Source organism: Cuculus canorus, chromosome 1, assembly GCF_017976375.1.
Source record: "Cuculus canorus isolate bCucCan1 chromosome 1, bCucCan1.pri, whole genome shotgun sequence".
NCBI lineage: Eukaryota > Metazoa > Chordata > Aves > Cuculiformes > Cuculidae > Cuculus > Cuculus canorus.
In genome coordinates this window covers 67544274-67558781 of record NC_071401.1, presented here as the reverse complement: position 1 = coordinate 67558781, position 14508 = coordinate 67544274, and the positions used below count along the sequence as shown (strand labels likewise).

General features: G+C 43.5%; 2 protein-coding genes across 2 annotated transcripts; one reads left to right on the top strand and one right to left on the bottom strand.

Moving 5' to 3' along the window:
• Positions 1-552: 552 nt before the first annotated feature.
• LOC104056645 (histone H2A-beta, sperm) lies at positions 553-3281 on the bottom strand. The gene is made up of 3 exons (XM_009557915.2): positions 3257-3281; positions 1742-1932; positions 553-1068 (listed from the first exon to the last, which is right to left on the bottom strand). Exon 3 carries the CDS (start codon positions 998-1000, stop codon positions 596-598), a length of 405 nt encoding a protein of 134 aa, XP_009556210.2. The 5' UTR covers positions 1001-1068; positions 1742-1932; positions 3257-3281; the 3' UTR covers positions 553-595.
• A 556-nt stretch (positions 3282-3837) lies between these two features.
• On the top strand, positions 3838-13241 carry PDCL3 (phosducin like 3). Its single transcript, XM_054056374.1, has 6 exons — positions 3838-4043; positions 6366-6495; positions 7166-7256; positions 7900-8043; positions 8883-9091; positions 11094-13241. The coding sequence occupies exons 1-6, from the start codon at positions 4038-4040 to the stop codon at positions 11234-11236; spliced, it is 723 nt and encodes a 240-aa protein (XP_053912349.1). The 5' UTR covers positions 3838-4037; the 3' UTR covers positions 11237-13241.
• Positions 13242-14508: the final 1267 nt, after the last annotated feature.

The following is a 14508-nucleotide window of genomic DNA, read 5'->3' as shown; positions in this document are numbered from 1 at the left end:
ATATCTTCTACTAGCATCACCAATATTGCAACAGACCTTAAAAAAACCCCAACAAACTACCTCTGGTTGTTATGACAAGATGGAGGAAACAGTTTTAATGTCACGTTGGAGCAGTTTAGAGAGGTAGTTGCTCACTACAGCTTCACAAGCAATAAAACCTTAAAGCACAGGGTTACTAACTTCTAAAGCAGAGTTAAACTACCTCTGAGACAATAAACTAATTGCACTATAAATCCACACTGGGAAAAGTTGACATAAATATAAACAGCAGTGTATGTCTTAACTTCTCTGCCTGCTCCACAATTTACTGTGGAAAACATGTTCTAGGTAACTATGTGCTTGAGTTCTTAAAAAGTTCTTTGAGCGATATACTAGAATAACTTTTTCTGTGTTCTTCCATCCCTAGAAGGGGAGCTGAGAAAAGAACAGAGAAGAGTGTTTATTCTAGGAACTTTATTACAAGATTTAAATATACACTAAAATTAGCAGGAAAAATACTTAGTGAAGAAACAAACACATACAAATTAGTGCTACTGGGCCCCATCATCCATACGTGCACAGATCAGACCAGAAAAATGCAAGTTTGGCTACCACCTTAGTGCTCAGAAGAGGCAGCATCGCTGCCAGTTCTCTTGGGAAGGAGCTGGGAATGGATATTCGGCATGACCCCTCCTTGAGCGATGGTCACAGAGGAGAAGAGCTTGTTGAGCTCATCATCATTTCTCACGGCCAGCTGGATGTGCCTGGGTGTGATCCTGGCTTTCTTGTTTTCCCGTGCAGCATTCCCTGCCAGCTCCATTATCTCTGCACTCAGGTACTCCAGCACTGCAGCCAGGTAGATGGCAGCACCAGGACTGACTCTGTTAGTGTAGTTCCCATTTCTAAGGAGCCTGTAGATACGACCTACAGGGAACTGCAGGCCAGCCTTGTGTGATTTGTTTTTCTTCTGTACAGCTCCATATTTGCCAGTCAATGCAGGTTTCTTTCCACGTCCAGACATACTGATGGGTGAGGAGACAACGCACGTTGGAGATCTTCAGATTCCCCAGGTGCTTGGGCTACAGCTGACTGAAAGCAAGAGGAGACAACAACAAGGTGAGTTATGCTTTCTGCTCTTATTTCAGCATCTTATACCCTAAACACTTAAAGAGGTTTTAGTACAAAGCTTTAAATTAATCCCCCAAGGCTTATTCTTTGTCTGCTCTAAGACTATAGGAGGTATTCTGCACCAGGAAAAGAAAGAAGTGACTTGGACAGCCCAACACAGACTGAAGAATAGGAGTTACCACCTATTTACTTAAGATTAAAGAAATTCAGTGCAGTTAGAGTACTCTTACAATTGGAGTAGCAAAACCACTTATTTAAACAACACTTCTAATCTACAATTAAAATAGGACAGTTCACTTCCAGCACAGCTGTTTACAATATACAAAACCATACCTCACTAGATTAACATGGGAGAGGGTAGTGTAGCTTTTATAGAGAGAATTAAAAATTTAAGAAAAATCAGAATAAGATTTAAGATAGGAGAAAAAAAAAAAGCCCCAGTGCATAGTAAAATCCAAACAAACCAAGCTGCAAATCCTTATTCTTCTTATCAGACAAGAATTTTCATCTTCTGATTACTCACGCTACAGTCATACTGTGCTTATATAAATGCAGCTAACTTACAAAGTAACAAAGTCCACAATAACACCAAGTCTTTCAATACTTATCATAAATGAAAAATATATCCCCTTACCTTTAAAAACTCCTAGTTTGGCCTGGTCTGGGCTTTGCTACAGCCTGTACTCAAAGACAAACAAGCCAACCAACTCCATTCCCCCTACCCCTGGGCAGAACCTTTTTATTAGTAACTTTTTCTCCTCATCAGTGGGTCACCTGGATGATTAATGAGTCATTCTCAGATGTGGTTCATCTTCCTTCTAATCCCTGATTTGGGGGAAAAGGAAGAAATATGTTAGAAATGTGTGGAACTAAATTCTTCCGGGAGAAATGTGAAGCTGTCTCTAAGGCCTGGGCCACAGCTATATTTCAGTCTTACTGTGATACTGCCAGCTCTCATCCACTCTGTCTGGAGTATTTCTGTCTGTACAATGTGTGTAAAAACAGTCCTCTTCCTGCTGAAGCTTGATTAAAAGAACTACATAGAGAAAATATGCTTTATAAATACTATGTATTTTTAACTGGGGGGGAAATGATGGCACTGTGTATTGCTTTATGTGTGTCCTGGGCAGAGAGAGTTATGCTTCATTCACATTGTGTCCAAGCCCTAAAAAGTGACATGATAAGGCTGCTCCTAAGATTTGGACTTCTGCCCACTCTTCTGTTGACTCTCTGCCCCAGATGGGGCTCAGGGTTTACTGTGGAAACAGAGGGGTTCTGGTGTCAAGGGTCCTTGGTTCATTTCTCTCAGTTCATCTGAGTAAGTGAGTATTTTTGAGCACCTTTAAAAAAAATAAGCACACACTCCATCCTCATACCCTTTCTGTGTTTGTTTTCTGGTGTTCAAGGCAGTTTCCAATGAGCAGCTTGCAAGATCCTTGGGTTTGAATGGTATTTCAGCCACAGAAGATGAGCATTAAACCAGCAGGTCCTTCCAAAAGGCCAGGCTCTGACAAAACATTCATATAGCAAAATTGGCACTGACAGCTAAGGTTTCAGTTCTGCACACTGGGTACTAACTGCAGGTCAGAGCCAAAAGACTTTGGGGTGCCTGCTAAAGACTCCAAAATTATGATCTTGAAAACTTTAGCTCAGATGCTGTGCCACCGGAAGGCTCTGTAGCCTTTGACTTTCTGATTTAAACTCCTGCATATTTATGTTGTATTTGTGGCTCCATCTATCCCTCAAATAGCCATTTTTTCCCACAATGATGAGCATTTAGTCTGAAATGGGTGAGGCTGAGTCTTCCTCCGCCTGAGGGTCCTGGGAGATGGGAGTGGGGCACCCTCCATACATCTTAATCCTCACCATAAGAACTGACATGCTCTTAAGGTGCATCTGCAGCTATCGTTTCATTTCATTTAGAGGCATAAAAGGTGACTGTGCTTTCCCTTCAGTAAAGCAGACAGCAGAGGCCAGGCAGGGTATGAACGCAGGGTAAGTGCCCCATCATGTTTCAGGATACGTGGGCACGAGCAGGATGTCCACGATGCTACAACATGTTATAAAGGGGCTTCCAAATATCCCTAGGTGGAGCAGAGACACAGTCATTTCTCTGCATGCCCAGAACAAGCACAATCTTAAGGCTTACCAGGAGGCCACGGGAGGCATTTTTGGTGGGACTCAGAGCTGGGATTTGCCTTTCTGGATGAGCATGCTGAATATCATGCTGCTTAGGGACATGGTTTAAGGGAGTGTTCGGAATGGCTGGACTCGATGATCCAGTGGGTCCTTTCCAACCTGGTGATTCTATGATTCCATGATCAGGCTAGAGCGTAAAAGGAGGGTGAGGTGGGAGCAGCCTTCTTTCCCTTTCCCTTTCCCTTTCCCTTTCCCTTTCCCTTTCCCTTTCCCTTTCCCTTCCCCTTCTGCTGTGTGTCTTTCAGAAGAAAGTGCAAGGTCAGCTCAATGCTTTGAAAGGGCAGAGGTGCTTATTTTTAGGGAATGAGGTGCTGATCACAAATGGATTTGGATCACCGTACTGGATCACCGTACTTGACCCCCTCCTCAGTGTTCGGTGAGTGGTGCTTTAAGATACGCTCGATCATAAAATAAAATAGAAAAATAATAATTAAAAAACCTATTTCGATCAGGACGCTTCCTTTCCCCGGGATTAGCCCTGCGCTGCCCCTCCCCGCTCCCCAGGACCGGCCTTATTAGGCGGCACGGGAAGCGCCGGCTCCACTGCGCCCGCCCCGCCTGGCAGCACCGCCTCCTCCGCCCGCGCCGCGCACGCCGGGACCGTGAGGGGACCGGACCGGAGCGGAGCCGATCGGACCGGAGCAGCTCAGCTCAGCTCAGCTCAGCTCAACTCAACTCAACGCTCTCCAGCTCAGCGCTGCTGCCGCCCGTGCCCCGGCACAGCCAGAACGATGCAGGTGAGGCGCAGGAGGCCCCGGGCGGTGGTGCGGGGAGGAGCCCAGCCGGGTGCGGGCGCTGCGCTGGGTCACGGGGCGGAGCCGGGGCTGAGCCCTCACTGCCGGGGCGGGGGTGCCTGGCGTTGCGGCGTAGGGTAGTTTAGGTGGGAAGGGGTCTTAAAGATCACCCAGTTCCAACCCCCCTGCCGTGGGCAGGGACACCTCCCACTAGATCAGGCTGCCCAAGGCCCCATCCAGCCTGGCCTTGAACACCTCCAGGGATGGGGCAGCCACAGCTTCCCTGGGTAACCTGTGCCAGTGCCTCACCACTCTCACGGTGAAGAAATTCCTCCTGGTGTCTAGTCTAAATCTGCTCCTCTCCAGTTTACACCCGTTCCCCCTCGTCCTATCACTACAAGCCTCTGTAAAAAGCCCCTTCCCAGCTTTCTTGTAGCCCCTTTCAGGTACTGGAAAGTTGGCATAAGATCTCCTCAGAGCCTTCTCTTCTCCAGGCTGAACAAGCCCAACTCTTTCAGACTGTCCGTGTAGGGAAGGTGCTCCAGCCCTCTGATCATCTTTGTAGCCCTCCTCTGGACCTGTTCCAACAGCTCCATATCATTCTGTTGAGGATTCCAGAACTGGACACAATACTCCAGATGAGGCCTCACAAGAGAGGAATAGAGGGGCAGAATCCCCTCCCTCTTTCTGCTGGCCATGCGTATTTTTATGCAGCCCAGGATACAGTTGGCCTTCTGGGCTGTGAGTGCACACTGCCGGCTCATTTCCATCTTCTTATCAATCAACACCCCCAAGTCCTTCTCTGCAGGGCTGCTCTCAATCGCATCATCCCCCATCATGTACTGAAATTGGGGATTGCTCCGACCCAGGTGCACTTGGCCTTGTTGAACATTATGGGTTCACACAGGCCCACTTCTCCAGCCTGTCCAGGTCCCTCTGGATGACATCCTGTCCTTCCAGTGTGGCAGCTGCACCACTCAGCTTGGTGTCATCAGCAAACTTGTTGAGGATACACTTGATCTCACTGTCAATATCATTGATGATGGTATTAAACAGCACTGGCATGAAGCTCCATGGCTTGGTTTGGGGGTTATTTGTTGGGTTTGTTTTTTTTTTTCCAAGTACCAGTACTTATTTTGCTGAGGTTGTTAAGCACTTCATCAGTGTGTTGATGAATGACAGTGGATGCTATGAAATCCTCTGAGGGGAAAAATGACCCCCAGTCAAAGACAAAAAATCCAACCTTCTATTTGCTGTGCTACTTTGCTTGCTTCCTTTTGCATTTTTTTTCTTTGCCTGTTCTTTCTGTCTTTTTTTTTTTTAATTTCCTTTGCATGCTCTTTCTTTCTTGTATTTTTTTAGTAGTCCAGAAGTACTGTGTCTTGATCTAGAGATGAGACCTGGTTTTGAAAAGACTTACTATTAGATCTGTTGAGCCAAGCCACACCAGAGCACTAGACATTGTATTCAGTTTTCAAAGTGGACTTTGGTCAAGGTAGTAGGGAAGCAAAACCAGCCTGTGAGTGTTTAGCACTGAATTTTCGGGTATTTAGAAAAGTAAAATCACTGTCTAACTCAGCAAAACTTCTGAGCTTCTCAGTAATATGTGGGTGCCCATTGGCTTTGTTGTTCAGAATTATTGTGACTATTTCAAACTGTGGTGGTTTTGTGTGTGTTTTGTGGTGGTGTGGGGCTTTTGTTTGGTTTTTTTCTGTGTTTCTTTTGGGTTTTTTTTGTTTTTCTTGTTTGTTTGGTTTTTTTTTTAAACTTTTAGGAGCAGTGTAGGCATTGGGTTAGATCTGATTTCTTTGCAGTGGCCTTGTGTGGTAGAGACTGTGCTTTTCTGGAAGCGCTGTTATAGTCATCCAGACTTTAATCTACCAAGGAGACTTCCCATATACCCAGAGTTAGATCTGTACAGCTAGTGCCTATGTGTCTTCTCACCAGCACTTCCCAATGCAGTGACCACTGCTTTGGTGGCCTGTTAGGCTGAGGCTCTGTGCGTGAGTGCTCTGGTCACCGTGCTTTGCTGTCCACCCAGATGCTTTCCTTTCCTTTCACGGTGTGAGAGGTGCAGTGGTGGTTGCAATGCTTCAAACAAAAGACCTCCTGTATGTTTTGTGAATGGGATGGGATAAAATAGTCACTCAGCAGGATACCAGCCTGAGGCTAGCAAAGAAGCCTCAGCATCAGAAGGATGCACCGTGTGACTTTTTGGTACCATCCATCCAATTTGCTGCATCTATTGGAAAAACTTGCCTATATTAGGTTCTGGGAGTGGCGAAGTTCTCATTGAATACACATCCATTTCTTGTTCTCTTCTAGGACCCAAATGAGGACACAGAGTGGAATGACATCCTCCGCAAGAAAGGTATCCTTCCTTCAAAGGAAAACCTGGAGGAAAAGGAGCGTGCAAAGGAAGAGGAGCAACTTGCCATCCTTCAGAAATCTCTTGGTGAGTGACCAGACAACTCGGGCAGCAGCAACACAAGTCTTGAATACCTCCAGTGGCAAGCTTGTACAAAGTAACGGCCAGCAGTAATATTTATATGGCTATAAAGCAATGAGTCCTTTTCCAAGCCTCTAAGGGATACCAGAGCTGCTTCTCTTATAGGGTGATTTGCTATAAATGGTGTCAAACAAATATCTTCCAGAACATGTGGGTTATTGCAGCAGAGGAAAACTTTGTTCTTGATGTCTGCTGCATATTTTTATAGAAGTAAATGTTTGGAAACTGAAATAAGAACAGTGTGAAGGGAATCTATGTGAATATGCAAGTAAAAGTATCTTGTGACATTTCATGTTGTATGCTTGTTCCTTCCTCGACTGTTCAGGCACCTCTCTCCTGTTGTGTGTCTGTTAGGTGCATCTTTACTGCAGTCACCAAACTTGAAAGCTGGTGCAGGTATTCATGTGCTAGTCGAGGCAGTTTTCAGCTCAGAGTCCTTTACACTATTGTCTTTTCATCTATATGTCTAAAGTTTCTAAAAATCCAGTTAACAACAATACTTCATAAAAGCCATATTTCCAGTAATTAATCTATCATTAAAGTAAATAAATTCTGTTGGACTGAGTTTTAATCCTGAAATGAGGCTTTTCTTGATTTGATGTTTCTTCCACACTAGTGAAAACTTACGAGGACATGACTCTGGAAGAGCTAGAAGAGAATGAAGATGAATTTAATGAAGAAGATGAGAAAGCTATCGAAATGTACAGGTCAGAACTGCAAACAGAATCTTGCTTTGAAAATTGGAGGTTTTTTCTTTTATATATTGTTAGACCTGATGGTGGAATAAATGGGTTATTTCTGGTCTCTTATAGAGCTTCTAAGTATCTTTAGTAGGCAGCTGGGTTTAAATTCCATGTCCGTTACATATAGCCTAGTTTTGTAGTAGTAGCATGCACCTGTTGAATGCAAGGCTGGGGATTCTGAAAGCTTTGAAAATTGCCTCCAAGTTTTCTCAATTTTTGTGTGAATGAGATTAAGGTACTACAGATTTACATAATTACAGTGTTGGTTTTCCATATTCTCTCTCTCTCTCTCTCTCTCTCTCTCCTTCCTGTGTTTCATGGGTTTTGCCAATTAGTTTGTTCATGTAGTATCTGCAGAAATGTCTGCTAAGGGCAGAAATGAAAATTTCTCATGAAACATAGTTGTACTTCTTGTACATTGGCAGTTTTAACTTGTGATGCAAATATGAGAGCATCTACTGACTATGTTGACTTGCTTTTGTTGTTCTGGGGTTTAAAGATATTTGTAATGTGTCTCTGAAGTCTCAGCTTCAACCCATCTCCTTTGTGTTGTTCTGTCAAAAAGGCATCTATTCGAAAGGTATCTTTTCTGTTCCTTGTTGTTCAGGCAGCAAAGGTTAGCAGAAATGAAAGCAGCTCAAATGAAGAATAAATTTGGGGAAGTTTTGGAGATTTCGGGAAAAGATTATGTTCAAGAGGTTACAAAAGCTGGAAAAGGTATATGGGTAGTCCTGCACCTCTACAAACAAGGGTAAGAATTTGTTGTTCACCTTAAAACTTTCAATGTCAATAGGGGAAAAATACTCTATGTAAATGTGTAGTTACTGTGGAAATTAAGAAAATTATTCTGGAGCTCCAAGAAATAAAAAATTGTTTTGGGAATTTAGTTTTTGTTGACTCAAGACTGCTGAACTTAGCTCTAAAATGATATTACTGTGAAGTGGCTTTTTTATTCATCTCTACAGCACAGCACAACTTCTGCCTTGCAGCTACCATAGAGCTTGCTGCTGCTGCTGAAATATCCAAACTTTGGAAATTATTCTGGATAAAGTGCAAGGGGCTGTGCATTAGAAGGATCACTGTGTATCTTTAGCCTGGTTTTTAGAGGTATAAAAATGGAGTTGACATGGTTTGCAGTCTTGTCAATGTGATAGAAAAACTTGTTAAAAAGGTCTAAGTTGCTAGCATTTTCCAGAGTGTTAGAAATACTTGATTTTGTTTGTTGTCTCTAATTGCCTCACAGGCTTTCATCGTATGTATACGTTCTTCCAGGAGCTGCTTTTCTTTCTATTTTGCCCTTGCTCATGCAATTTCCAAATAATCATATCTTTATAAACAAATTCCTCTGTAGGATTGAAGGGAAGGTTGTATTGCTAATATCTTAAAACAAAAAAACCCATCACCCACCCAAACCTCCAGTGATGCTGACTCCTTTTGAATGCTAGAATACTGGACAAATAAATATTCAGAAATTGCTTCTGGTACACTTGTCTTTCTGTAATTGGTCCTTATTGAGTTGGTATTTCTGGAGGGTATTACTGTCTAATTTGTCTTTGTCTTTTCCTCATGTGTGTCTGCTGTTCTTCACAGAATTCCACTCTGTGCCTTAATAAATCAACATATGAGTGGGCTTGCGAAAAAGTTCAGAGATGTGAAATTCATCAAAGCTATCTCTACCACTTGCATCCCCAACTACCCTGATAAGAACCTGCCTACAATATTTGTCTACCTGGAGGGAGACATCAAAGCTCAGTTCATTGGGCCTTTGGTATTTGGTGGCATGAACTTAACGAGGGACGGTGAGTATCTGTCTTTGGTCTTCTAAAGGAAAAGCAAAACTGCTTTGCTGGGAATGACGCTTAGGAGGAAAAGGGAGGTACTAAAAATCATATTAGACTTTATTTTTTTTTTTACCTTAATTGCATGTTGTTGAGCAATAAAAGCTGTCTTGTAAAAGCAGTAAGTGGCTGTGTAGGCCAATGTGTTGGGCTTCTTGTTTCATGTTCAAGCTGATAGCATATGTCTGGTTTACTTCATTGACACCCAGGCTTTGCTCCTCTAAAGAGAGCCTGTCTGTTTATCAAAATGGGGCTTCTAGGCTGAAATTGGGCTGCTTCCTTTTCCTTCTGCTATCTCCCGAGATGGAGACCTCCTGCCTCTGTGGTTCAGGGGACATAGGGCTCTGTGGAGAAAGGCTGTTGCCTTTCCAGGAGATGATGGTTTTCCCTAGACCTATTTCTTCTTGTCCTCTCAGCAGCCTCAGCAGCATGACATGCTTTAGGAGATGGAAGTGGTGATACAGGTCTCGCAGAGCACTGTGGCTCTTTAGTAAAAGCTGCTGTTTGGAGGTCATTGGTTTGGAATGGTATCCAAAAGCAGCACTTGAAGACAGAGGTCAGCAGTGAAAGGCTCTTCTGGGAAAGCGAATGTGGCTAGGGTGTAACCTAGTGGGCTTTACTTTGATTAAAAGGCTACTGATGAGCTTTCTGAGCTGGCATATCAGTCCAGGTGCCTTCAAGCTTTTTCAAGGTCATACTTTAAGGGCATCTTTACCTGAAGTGAAGCGCAATTAGGCAGCTTTTCAAGGTCCCTGCTGAATGATGTGACTGCCTGTACTGGGATGGGATACAAAGAGGAGTTGTTTTTTTAAGTAAACTCTTGAAGTTTACAGCATATGTTGAGCATGTGCTGTAGAAAATGCTCCCCTACCTTGAACTGTCAGAAGGGGAAAAACTCACCAATGACATTGCTGTTTTGAGAACAGGTAGCTATAGCGGTTGCCTAATTATGTGCTGAAGTGAGCAGTGGTGTAGCAGAGTCCACAGTTAACTTTATCTCACTTCTAGCACATAAATAATTGACTGGGAGTGACTGAGCCAGCTTAATTCAGTCATCGCAAAAAGCTGGGCAGTAAAATTCTTCACTTTTTATTTCTTCTTTCCTTCTGCCGTAAACCCAGGTGACTTCCGCTGGAAATTAAACAAAGTGTGAGGTTATATTCCCTACTCTGTAATGTCTGAGGGAAATTAGATTTAATTATAAGGTTGCCAGCAGGATTAGGATAAAGGTGTCAACTGAAAGTGTTGTACTGACTTTCTACCACTTCTGGGAAGCAATCCAATTTGGGCCTGTGTAGTAAATAGACTCCACCATCAGTAGTAGTCTTCTCTTACTGCCTTGCTAAGGAACTAATAATCAGTGCTTGGCATAGCGGAAGAGGGGAGAATTATGTTTAGGGTACATCCCTGGAAAAATACCTGTAGTTCAGATGTGTGAATGGAACTGCTACAATTTTGTTGTCCCTCAGAAAGTCTGTTCCCTGCCTCTTCTAATTGTGATGGAAAGTGCTGTAACATATAAGTATGAGCAGAGTATTCTTTTGGTGGCGATGTGATGGATGTGCAAACCTTTCTTCTGCCCTTATGTGATTAGAAGGGGATGGAATTCACTTTCACCAGGAGAGCTGCCTCTAAAGCTGGTGCTCTGTGTTAATAATCTCTTTTGCATTTCTGGTTGTAAAAGGAGCCAGGGAGACACGGGGGATGCAATCAGTGGTCTGCAGAGCAGTACCTCAAGCTCTGTGCCCTAGATTATACCTGTGCAACCACTAGTGACTGAAGGGAGGGCTTGGTTGGAGTAGGTGTGGGAGATGGGGCAGGGGCTGGACCTGAGGGAGGAATAGAGCTGGGCCCTGTTTTTAGTGATGGCAGGGTGATAAGAGAAGTCAGCTGGAAAAGCAAGGGTGAGCTTTCTGCAGTTTTCTCCTCTGCATTCATGGTTCTTTTGTTTTACTTTGCACAGAATTGGAGTGGAAGATTTCAGAGTCAGGTGCCATCAAGACAGACCTCGAGGAGAACCCTAGGAAGCAGATCCAAGATCAACTCATGTCCTCAATTAGGACGTGTGTCCCAGCCAGGGGGGAGAGTGACTCAGAGGATGACTAACTCCTGCAATGGCATCAAAATTGATACAGTACATTTGCAGCCAATGTTCCCACCTAGAGCACTGGAGATACTCATCAAGATCTCGCTGAGCCCCAGAAGGGCGGTGTTACAAGACTGCCATTTATCCAGAAACTTCTGGAAACTCCTAAGGAAGTGGTTTTGGTTGGGTTTTTTTTTTTTTTTAAAAAAATCGATCTTGTTGCAGCTTCACTTGAGATCGTGAAAGACATTTTATATTTGAAACCTGAGTAAATCTTACTCAAATTTTTAAAATATAGACATCAGTAGAAACAGGTGTCTTGTTGTTATTTTCCTAGTAAATTGCTGACTTCTTTAAACAAGTCTGAAATCTGAATTGGCTTTAAGTGTACTGTTTTTGACAACCTTGTGTAAATCAAATGCAAATAGTCTTAAACAATTGGTTATAGCACTTAGTTAGGCCTTCTCTTAGCCTATTGTGCGTAGATGTCTGACAAGTTAAACTGCGTGGATAGCTAGAGGAGATAGACCCGTGATGTGGGTGCCACCAAAAATGGCGCGTGATCCTTTGCAGAGGTATGCTGCCATGAGATGAGACCCCAGATGTCTTCAGAGATGCCTTGAAAATGGCCAGCATCTACTGAGATCTGCTAAGCCCAGAACCCTCTTTCATTTAGCAGTAGGATTTTGCCTTTCACAGGGGCTGGGTTTCCTGCACCAGCTTATCAGCTGATTGGGAAGGAAAATTCAAGATGGTGCTTGAGTGTTCCACAAAATGAGAAGTCTGATGCATTGGTACAGTAATGCCAGTGACAAATTGGAGGGAATATCACATTTGAAGACTCGATGGCTTTCTGTACTAAAGCCTTCCATCTTTTTCTAGGTACAGTAATAATTGGAGCTTTAGAAGAGAATGAACTGAAATACCCCTTAATTATAGATCTGCTGACACTTAGAGCTGCTTGCTTATTTTGGGTTGGATTTAATGTCCACCTACACTTCCAATTTGTCTGCTCTTGGGCTAATAAGCTCCAAGAGCTTTTGCTAACAAGGCTGCCCCAAGGACATTTTGTTATATTGCTGATGGATTCTGTGGGTGGATGGTACAGAATGCAACGTTCAATAGGCAGCAATTTTTATTTTAGTTTTCTGGTAGTTCATAGCAACTCTGAGGCATGTTCCCTGTGCTGTCTTCCCCAGTCAAATCAGGATGTAGATCAAACAACAAATAACTGTTCCTTAAACTTCAGGTAAAGTTGTGAGATGCTAATAGAGAGCTTCCTTCTTGAGATCCAAATGGTGTCACTTAAGTCTTTTACTTTTTCTTCTTTCTTGACAAAATAGCTAAAATACTAACACTGAGCAAGTGAGACAAATGCTGTGGGGTACAAGCTGATAAATGCTGAATATTGTCATAAATACCATCACACTTCTCTTGATGCTGGACTATCTAAAATCTTGTCAGACTTGATGCTTTTCTGTACTTAATTACGTGTTCTTACAGTCTAGAAAGAGGACAACTCTTTCTCCCCCTAGAAGCCTACTTATCTTGTACTCATTTAACTGTGCTTTAGAATGACCTCTGAGCATGTGGACTGAGTTCCACTTGGAGGAAACTATCTAGAGGAGCAGATGCCCAAAGGACATTCAGTCCAAAGATCTAGGCCGAAGCTAGCCTGAACTAAGGCCCTCAGAAATATGTGTAGAGTGGATGCCATATCCTCAGCCTCTCCCTCCAGATCCACTGCTGTTAGGCTGTCTGAATTGCTGATGCAGACAGACCTGCCGTACTGTTCTCAACTTGTTTTTAATTTTAAGTTTATCATCAGACCATTTTAGGAAGGGGAGGTAGAGTCTGTGATCCATCTTCTATTGCTAGTGTGACAACTTCAGTTTGAAATCTAATTTTAGAAGTAGGCAATGGTTTGGATACTTTTTTACTTCTATTGTTCCCTCTTTTATTATCTCCCACTTCAGTGCTTCTGTGAAGTCAGAGTAGCAATAATGTTGCAGCTGTCTTCTAGAACATTGATAATTAATGGACTAAAGCAAAGCAGGGTAATGACCGCATTTGGACAGGACTGCTGAGAGTTGTGTCCTGTAGGGGTTTTGGAAATACCTAGGAATGAACACTCCTCAGATTGTCCCAGTGCTTGACTGGCTCCCTCTGTCCTTTGCATCATGCACTGGACAGTGCAGGCCACAAGACTTTGACCCAGAATAATGAAAGACAGAGGTATCTGCTGTCCAGAGCTTGATCCAAAGGTGCTTGCTCGATCAAGAGAACTGATGTTTAAAAGACGGACGGACAGACATCTTTAGGATACTGACCATAGACGTACTAGAGCTAAGAAACAGAAAAAGCTGAAGGATAGAGTGCATCTTCTGACCAGACTGTACCGGCTTGCAAGGACTGCAGCCAGAGACTCCCTGCTTAAGGTATGTTGCTTGAATCCTGCTCTGGATGAGGGATGCTCATGCCCTCTATTCAAAAAAAAAACTCTGCAAGTTTCCCTTAAAAGCTTCTTGTTTGTTCCTGTGAATGAGACACTTCCCTGTTGCAGGTTTGAGCCCCTCAAGCAGAAGTGAGAATTAAACTGAATTGCCAGCACCCTTGGTGTGTGGTGCAATAAACCCTCGAATAAATGAAAGAGGAAGATGGGACTTTCAACATGGTCTTTCAACATGGTCTTTAAAGAAAGTTATAGCTGTCTTTTTCTTCTGCATGGAGCTCAATGGGTTGCACGGGTTGTGGGATGACAAAGGACTGAGCTCCTGAAAGGGACTATATGTATGGGCATCTTGTTGTCCCAAGCTGCTTAGCTGTGGTGAGCTAGCCTGCACCTGTGAATGATACTTATGGCACCCCCAGCTAGTAGTTATGGCTTTTCTCCACAAGAAGTGGACCAAGCTTACCCAGGAGACTAGGTAGGGCAGGTGGAGATTGCAATAAATTAAGGGTGGTGTGCCACTGGAACAGGTTGTCCAGAGAAGTTATGGAAGCCCTGTCCCTGAAAATGTTCAAGGCCAGATTGGATGAGGCTTTGAGCAATCTGTTGTAGTGGAAGGTGTCCCTGCCCATGGCAGGAGGGTTGGAACTGGATGGGCTTTCAGGTCCCTTCCAACCTAAACCATTCTGATTCTAGGATTGTCTGTTCTAGCCTCCTTGCTGTCAGGACTGCAGCAGCCTTTCTATTTAATAGGTGGCATTCAGCAAGATACAACAATTCAGGAGAAATGGGGACAAAGTTTGACTTGTACCAGTTTTTATCCTGCTTAATGTGTTCATGTGT